The sequence below is a fragment of the Pteropus vampyrus genome, unplaced genomic scaffold (assembly GCF_000151845.1).
Source record: "Pteropus vampyrus isolate Shadow unplaced genomic scaffold, Pvam_2.0 Scaffold275, whole genome shotgun sequence".
Classification (NCBI taxonomy): Eukaryota; Metazoa; Chordata; class Mammalia; order Chiroptera; family Pteropodidae; genus Pteropus; species Pteropus vampyrus.
This window is the reverse complement of record NW_011889056.1, coordinates 436,876-445,679: the sequence shown is the minus strand read 5'-3', so window position 1 is coordinate 445,679 and position 8,804 is coordinate 436,876. Positions and strand designations below refer to the sequence as shown.

At 54.1% G+C, this 8,804-nt stretch overlaps 1 protein-coding gene across 1 annotated transcript in view; it reads right to left on the bottom strand.

The window, feature by feature from the left end:
- The window catches only part of PLXNB3 (plexin B3), a 16,766-nt gene extending 12,409 nt beyond the window's left edge, over window positions 1-4,357 (bottom strand). The window contains exons 1-3 of the mRNA XM_023520652.1: window positions 4,219-4,357; window positions 2,717-2,811; window positions 10-1,185 (exon numbers count right to left, since the gene is read on the bottom strand). Of these exons, the coding sequence (XP_023376420.1) occupies window positions 10-1,185; window positions 2,717-2,719 (1,179 nt within the window). The 5' untranslated portion in view covers window positions 2,720-2,811; window positions 4,219-4,357. The remainder of the gene's footprint in view (window positions 1-9; window positions 1,186-2,716; window positions 2,812-4,218) is intronic.
- Between the last annotated feature and the right edge of the window lie 4,447 nt (window positions 4,358-8,804).

Sequence of the window (8,804 nt, the reverse complement as noted above, 5' to 3'; positions counted from 1 at the left end):
GCCCTGGGCCGAGAGATGCTGCAGGACCACAAGGGACAAGGACAGATGAAGCAGCGAGAGAAGAGAGGAGCTGCCACCAGAAGACGGTGTGTAAAGCCTGAAGTGAGAGGACAGGTGTGGGGCCTGGGCCCGACCACTCACGGGGGGCAGGGTGACACAGCGTGAAGTGACGCCATACTCCACAGTGGCTTCCTCCATGCCGTTGGGGCCCCGGCCGCCTGCTGTGTAGCAAAGGCGCCGGGCTTGCTCCATGCTCCCGTCCAGCTCGGCCAGGGGAAAGGCGCACAGGGCTGCCTGTGCCCCCCTCAGGCCCGTGGCAAATGCCCCCAGCAATGTGCCCGGGGCGAGGAAGGCAGCCTGGATGAGGCCCTGGCCCCGGCAGGAGAGAGGCACCTCCACGTAGGAGTAAAGGTTGGTGTCCCCTAGGCAGACTCGGGCGACGTAGGAGCGGTACTCGGCCTGTGCCCGTGCCCCACGGCGGCGGAAAACGAAGTAGGCAAAGCGGGCACCAGCGAAGGCTGCCACGTAGCTGTTGTTGTAGTCGGAGAAGTCTCCCACCACAAGGCGGCCTAGGCCCTCACTGGAGAAAGGCTGAGGCCCAGCCAGCTGGCGCACAGTCAGGGGTGGCACCCCTCCTGACAGCTTGCCCGCCAGGCCTCTGGCCACCAGCAGGAGGTCCCGGCCTGGCCCGGGCACCACCAGGCCCACCGTGGCCACTCCTGGGGCATTGGCGGCCACAAACTGCCCATCGCCCGGATCCTCAGCCTGGTACAGCAGCTGGGCCACGTCCTCAAGCCGCCGTTTCTCACACACACCCTGCCGCACCTGCCCGCAGGCCACCAGCTCCTGGGCCCGGCTGCTCACCAGCAGCAGTTGGTTGGCATTGTCGGTGAGCTTGGCCTGTGGGCATTCGGCTGGGTCACGGAAAGGCACACAGTCTGGACTGTCGAAGACAGGGCCGGTGACGGCCATAGCCTCGAGCTGTAGTTCGGGGCTGAGCTGGAAGAGGCGGTTCACCGCACCTACATAGAGCGTGCCCCGGGTGGGCGCCAGTGCCAAGTGATTGAAGGTGGTGTTGAGAACGGAGAAGCGATGGGCCTGAGTCAAGGGCCGCAGTGGACACAGCAGCAACAGCACGAGCAGGAGGCGGGGACCGAAAGGAGGCCCAGGAGCCATCGCAGGGGCCTGGGGAAGAGGAGAGCACCTGAGACCCAGCGGGAAGGAGCGCCACCTCCTCACCGCTGGCCAGCGCGACTCAGGGCAGCGAGGGGAACGGAGGAAGAGGAGATGGAGAGAGAGCGCCGGACGTGGACAAGACTGAGGGGGGACGCAGATTCAAACGGAAGGGAGAGAGAGGGGGGCAGAACGCAAGGACAGAGTGCGCAGTGCCAGAGAGGACAGACCAGGGGGGCAGAGGAAGGCCGGGCACAGGAGAGGAGGGGAGGTGAAGGGGTGGGGAGCGCCCAGGTAAGGCGGGAAGGGGGCAGGAGGCCAGGGACAGGTGAGGACCCGGGAGAAGGAAGGCTGGTGGAAGCCATGTTGTGGGAGGATCCTGCGGCCGCCACCCAGACAACAGAGATGGCGCGGGGGCAAGTGCAGTGAGGGACAGCAAGGGCAGGGGGCGCCCGTCACGGAGAGAAAACTCGCCCTGGGCAGCCAGGGACAGTTGCAAAGAGGCACCCTCGCCAGTGGGGACAGGGAGTGCTGGAGAGAGAGAGAGACCGAGGCAGCCGGATACTGCTCAAGCTCGCCCCAAACATGGCAAGGGGGGCCATCCAGGGCCAAGGTCATGTCATAGAGGGCTGAGACGGCCTCAGACTGCGCTGGGGGTGGTCAGAGCAGGGATTCGGGGAGAGCTGGCAGCCAGCCGGAGCGGCATCTGGGGCGGGGGCGCACCAAGTGACAACACAGAGTTCAGGGGGCCTGTCCCCTGCCCCAAGGGCCCCAGCAACCAGGGAGTGTAGATACAGAGAGGGCGAGAGAGGAAAGAGAGGAGCGAGAGAAAGTCGGCCAGGAAGACAGCTTGCCTGACGAGACGGCAGTCAGGCTGGCAGGGCACAGCTGGAAGGGAGTACTACTCAGAGAAGGCATGGGTGCCACTCCCACCCATTTGGAGCCATTTGGAGCCCAAACTGGGGGTAGCTCCCATGGGCCTGGTGGGGGCCTGAGGCTGAGCCCCACCTCCCATCTGGGGGCCATTAGCAGCAGCCCCTGCCCAATAATAGCCTTAGGCCCCAGCTGCCTGCCTAGGTGACCAGAGGAGAGAGATGCCAGTGGAGACCCTGGGCTTTGGTGGACTCTGCTCCTCCCTCCTCTTGACCCCAAGCTGAGAGCCACAGAGAAAGGGACAGAAGCTGGGTCCTGAATTCAGCTAGGATCCTGCACAGCTGGGCGTGTAGGCACTGTCCCAGGTCACTCAGCGCCCCTAAAGCTTTCAGCACAGAGGCACGCCCCGGCCCCCAGGCATGTCAGTGGGGATAGAGCCCCTTATCTCGGTGACACAGACAGGAAGGTCAGGCCTGGCTCAGGAACAGGGCCATTTCCTCTAGACCCGGGATATCGGTAGCGGTGTCTGTGGCATGTGGGTGACGGGGTAAAGGGACTGTGGCCAGGAGGCACAGCACATTGGAGCCCCACACCCAGGCTCTGCTGTGCTATTTTACCTGCCCTGCCCCTCCCAGGGACATCTGTGCGCACTCGGGACCCGAGCACTTACCATTGAGAAGAGGAGCAGCAGAGGGAGGCACGTCTCACTTCAGCTGCCCTAGGGCACTGGTGATGGGCACGAGACGGCTGGGGGGGGACATCGCCCTGAGCGAGAGGGAGACGGTCAAGGCTCGGCCCGTTCACACTGGCCCCAGGGGAGGAGGAAGGCCAGGGGGGCCAAGGGCCCGGCGGCCGGGCTCCACCACAGCTGGCAGCTTTGTCAATAGTGGCTGGGCCAAGGCAGCCCTGCCTCCACCTCAACAATGTTCCCTCTGTCCAGAGGCCAGGGACCCACTATATGGTACTCTTCCCCCACCCTGGCTGTTCTGGCCAGGGGGCTCCCTGCCACTCCCACCCTCGGAGACACCCCCCTGGGATCTGGGGACAAAGGGACAGGGTTTCCTCCAGCCAGAAAAAATGAGACCCACAAAGCCAGCTCCACCCTTCTGGTGCCAGCCAGTGAGTTCCTCCTTGTGTCCCCCCAGGTCCCTGTGAATGGCACAGGGGAAGCCAGGGAGCCCCCACAGGAGGGTCAGAGTGCTGAGTCCCTGCAATGCCAGCCTCAGCCTCAGTAGCCTTGGTGCCTGGCTGAAGTGCCAGTCCTGGCCCTCAATGCCTGCCTTTGTCCAGGCTGGGGGCAGGGGAGACGCTGACAAAGGCACCCCGTCCAGGAGACCTTCTCCCCACAACCCCCACCCCTTTGGCTCAGAATAAGACTGGCCGGAGAGCAAGTGATCAGGCTGTGTCCATCCAACCCCACCTCCGGGGACCGGCAAAGTTGTGCCAGGTACGTCACGGTGGTAGTGGACAGTGCCAGCGGAGGATGCACGGGGGTGGGGGGGGGCGTTGGGACATGGCCCCCAGGAACCCAGCCCTTAGCTTCAGGCATGGCAACTGGTCTCTGGCAGTTCTCCTCTCCCCCACCAGGGAATACCATTTCGGAATGGGCCTAGACCCCCCTCCACGCGTAGGGTGGGGAAGGGAGTGGCGGCTGGCAGCTGACTCCCTTGCCACCCTCACAGGGCACAATCTGCACACCAAGTTAGCAGAGTCGGGGCTTTGGCTCGTGGCGCTGGGGCAGGTATGCTCAAGTTGGGGTCCCCGATTCTCCGTAGTGTGCCACAGCAACAGGCTTCAGGGCAAGGTGGCAGCAGCACGGCTTGCTGTCACCTGGCTGGGCCGGTTGGATGGCTGTGGGGGCGGGGAACTAGGCGGGCCACCTCCCTACCCTGCACCCTACCCTTGGTGGTGCCAGCTTTCTTATTTGGGGGCAGAAGTCCTGGGTCCTACTTCCCAGCTCCAGGGCCACCTCTGGGGGCGCACTTTGCCCGTACGCATCAGGAGGTATCATGGAAGGGCTGGGGCTGGCGCCTGAGGGCCTTTGCTCCATCAGGGCTGGTTGGCCCTGCAGACCCGTGGCTCTTTCCAGGTCCCAGCACACACGGAGATGGCGCCCCCCTCATCCTGAGGCCCCTGCACCCTCCACCCTCGTCAGCCCCGGTTCCTGCCTACCTGGGTGGGCCAACGGCAGGGGCTGAGCAGCAGCTGGTGGTGCCAGGAGTGCGTCCCTGCGGAGTCCTGGCCTCTCTCCCCACAATGCAATCGTGCCCAACCCAACACATCCTGGCGGGCTGGCCGGGCAGCCCGGCCCCTTCCCGCCCACCCCTTTGCCCAATGGCGGAGGGCAGGGTGCTGCTGCCCTCTGCTGGCCTCGGCAGGCATGGCGGAGGGCCGGCTCCAGGCACCTGGCTGGAGCAGGTAAGGGTGGGGCGGGGCCTTCTCATCAGGTGGTGGGGAGAGCATTCAATAGCCTTCCATGAAGTGCCTATTGAGTGACAGGCTTGAGCTGGAAATGGCGCTCTTCAGAGACAAAGCCCACCGCCACCTGCCTCAAGAGTCTTCTGAGTCTGGGATAGAATCACTTGCCAACAGACAAGGTCCTACTGCCAGGGGAACCCATTCGTGGAGGGCCCCTCGGGGCACCAAAGAGGGCAATCAAGTCTCGGGGTGCTCAGGGCATCAGGGGGAGGAAGTAAACTTTAAGTTGACTTTGAACCAGATATTGCTACTACGACGGCCGACCTCCTGAGGTACCGGGGCCGAGCTAAGTGTTCGGGGTATGTTAACTCATCCCGTCCTTCTATCTGCCCTGAAAGAGAACACAGGTATTTCCCCCAGTTCGCCGGTGAGGAAACAGGGTGCCTTGTCTCTTAAACAAGGTCGCACAGCTAGTACGTGGCAAGGCTAAGAGTCAACCTCAGGGCTCTCGCACTTAACTATGGGGCTACGTGACCCTGAACCATGAACTGCGACAGGCATTGGGCAGGAGGGGAGATGGGGTGTAAACAGTGAAGGCACCAGAACCCAGGGGGCCCTCGGGTCCTTCCTGCTGGGGCGATGCTCTCTACGGGGCGGGAGTGCCAGTCGGGGGAAAGACAGGAGGACTGAGGGGCCCACAGGCAGGAGGAGGTGGCCAGTGAAGCTGTTTGGGGTCTTCATATGAAACACTCAGCTCGGGCTGACTGGAGCACTGGGGGTGAGTGTAAGTCCCTAGGGGAGACTTGGAAGGGAGACCAAAAGCATGGGGGGAAAGCCAGCCGGCCAAGAAGGAGCTAGGGCAGGAACTAGAAGCTCCAGGAGGTATGTGGGGGAGTTTTGGGGGGAGAGTCTTTGAACAGCAGAAATAAAAGGACTGTCCCTCAGCCCCCCCCGCACCCCCATAGTCATCTGGGCCTTTCTCTGCCACCCTGTGCTTTCCCTCTCCCACTCCCGACACACACATATGTCCTGGTGGCCTTAGGAAAGACAGACATCTTCAATCTCGGCATTGGGAACATTTTTCCTACCTTTCCACAGAAGAAAATAAATCCATCCTCAGACGATACAATTTTTCAGAGTCTAGAGTGCTAACCGTGACACTATGGAACCCACTTTGCAGTACGATTTTTGATAAAGGCCCCTTCCACGCCCTCCAAGCAGATGACAAACAGCTCCTGGTTTGAAGTTGCTGGTACCCATGCAAGACCTTCGCTGGTTTTGTGAGCTCTCACATCTCGTGGAAAGGGAGTCAAGTTGTAGGTTTCCTTCTGCAGACGGCTCCTCCCCTACCCGCTATCCTCGGAGATGGATCGGTGCTGATCCACGTGGATCGGTCATTCGGCCAGTTATTACTGGCCTCGTGAGGGGTGGGAAGACAGCTTCCTCTGTTCTGAGCCACCAGCGGTGTTGCGTCCTGATGCTGTCTCCTTGCCGAGTGCCAGGTTCTCTAGATGCTGGAAGGGGACTCGCTGGATCATAGGGTTCCAGGTATGGAGGAATCGCTTTCCGAGCTGTTGTCCCGTGCGACATTCCCACTGCCACTCTTTAGACGTGTATTTCTGTTTCTCCGCATCTTTGCCCACGCTTGTACTTAGCGCTTTTACTTAGTACTTAGTACTCTCTGTCAATACAAGGGCTGTGGAGTGGTGATGTTTTGCTGGGCTTTTAATTGGCATTCCCTGACCTGCTAGTAATGTCGAGCCTCTCTGTGTTTCTTCTGCAAAATGCCTGATCACGTCTTCGCCTATTTTTCTGTGTAAGTTGTCTTTTCCTTACTATTTTGAGAGATTCTTTATAATTCTAGATAGCACTCCATGGTATGTTACGTCTTCTTACTGCCCATTACTCATCTTCTCAGTTTGCTTATGGCATCGTTTGATGAACAGGTCTTAATTCGAATAGAATTGCATTTATTGATCTCTTTTAGGCTTTGTCATTTTCGTCTAGTTTGAGAAATCCTTTCCTATCCAAGAGCATAGAGATTTTTCTCCTGTGTCTCTTTTCCAAATATTTTTATAGGTTTTCACATTCAGGTCCCTAATCCATCTAGAATGGGTTTCTTTGTGTACGATGCGAGATAGGGATCATGTTTGACCTTTTTCTACGTGGATGTCTATCTTCCCAGCCCATTCTTCCGCATGGATGTGTGGTGAGCCCTTGGTCAGATGCTGAGTCCTGTGCCCACGTGGACTTGGCTCTCTCTTCTGTGCCTTGGGTTTCCTGGTCTACTCTGTTGTACTTACTAAAGCATTAAAGCAAGTCTTCAATTTTGCATTTCTCCTTTTCTCCTTGTACTCTCCCTTCATTTGTTGCTCTTCGTCTCGCCTATTCTAAGCCCTTTAGTTTTCCTTAGAAGTTTAAGAAACAGACTGTTAAGTATCAGGAAAAACTCGGGTGGGATTTTGTTTTTGGAAGGGGTAAATGAGGGATTTTGTTGAATTTCGAATCAATTTGGAGACTATCCATCTCTGAAATATTGAGTTTCCCCATGTCTAGCATATCTCTCTATTAAGATCATAGCATATCTCTCTATTAAGACCCTTCCGATACACGTTCCCTAAAAAATTTGCACATCGTTTGTTAGATTTATTACTAGCGACTTGCTTTTTTATGCCATTATAATAATAAATGCTATCTTTTTAAAAAAATTTAAAAAATTTAAAAAAATTTAAAAAATTTAAAAAAATTCATCTTCTGATTGTTTAGCCGGTATATAGAAACACAATGACTTTTGTGTACAGATTTTGTTTCAAGCAACCTTGTAAACTCTCATATTGAGTCCAATAATTCTTTCTGGGTTCCTTTTATGGATTTTTTTTTTATTTTCTATTTACATGATCATGTCATCTGCCGGTAATGACTGTTTTGTTTCTTCTCTTCCGGTCCTTTTAACTATGGTTTCTTTTCCTTTCTTTACTTCCTTGGCCAGGACACCGTTGGATGGAAGCAAAAGACAACGTCCTCAACGTACGATGTTTGCAGGGGGTGTTTGGTTGATGCTTTCATGAGATTAAGGACGTTTCTTCTCAGTCCTAGTTTGCTGTATATTAAATCTTATCAAATGCTTTTTTCTGAATGCACTGAAATGATGATAAGATTGTCTTTGTCTTGTCAGTTAATGTGGTAAATTACATTAATAGATTTTCTAATATTAAACCACCCTTTGTTATGGTGTATTTTATTCATACGCAGTTCTGGTTTGGTTCGGCTTTTTTTTTTTTTTTTTCTTGTAAATTTTTTTTCTTTTTTTTTCTTTCTTTTTTTTTTTTTTTTTTTTTTGCCTTGTATAATCCTCGTTGGGTTTTGGTATCAAGACATCATAAAATGCATTAGGGGAGCATTCCCTTTTTTTCTGCTCCCGGAACAATTTATCAAAGAGAGAGGTTATCCATTCCTTGAAGTTTCCGTAGAATTCATCTATACGACTATCTATGCCTTTGTTATTTCTGCAGCCTCTACTCTCCTATCCATGCATTTTAAGCTACTGATCCAATTTCTTTAAAAATTATGGGACTGTTCAGGTTTTCTATTTCTTTTTGAATCAATATTTTTATTGTGGTAAAGAATACAGAAAATAAGGTTATCGTCTTAACCATTTTTGTTTATTTATTTGTATTTAAAAGTTTATTTTTATATTTTTCGTCTTAACCACTTTTACATGCACAGTCCAATTGTGTTAAGTTCACTTGCATTGCGAAACACTTCTCCAGAACTTTTTCGCATTGCAAAACTGAAACTCTATACTCATTAAAGAATTCTTTTTCCCTCCTCCCCCTAGCCCTTGGCACCCACCCTTCTACTTTTTGTCTCTATGAATTTGACTACTTTGCATACCTCATATGAGTACAATCACAGTATTTATCCTTTGTGACTGTCTTATTTTACTTGGCATAATGTCTTCCAGGTTCACCCATGTTGTAGCATGTGACAGGATTTCCTTCCTTTTTAAGGTACACTATTCCAATGTGTGGATGGACCATATTTTGCTTATCTATTCATTGGTCAATGGACACTTAGGTTGCTTCTACTTCTTGACTCCTGTGAATAGTGCAACCATGAATATGGATATGCAAGTCTCTCTGCTTTCAATTCTTTTGGCTACATACCTAGAAGTAGGACTGCTGCATCCTATGGTAATTCTTTTTTTAATCTTTTGATTCAAAAAAATGGCAGTCGTACCATTTTATAATCCCACCAACAGTGTGCGAGGCCTCTAATTTCTCCACATCCTTGCCAAAAGTTGATACTTTTTTTTTTATAGTAACCATCCTAATGGGTGT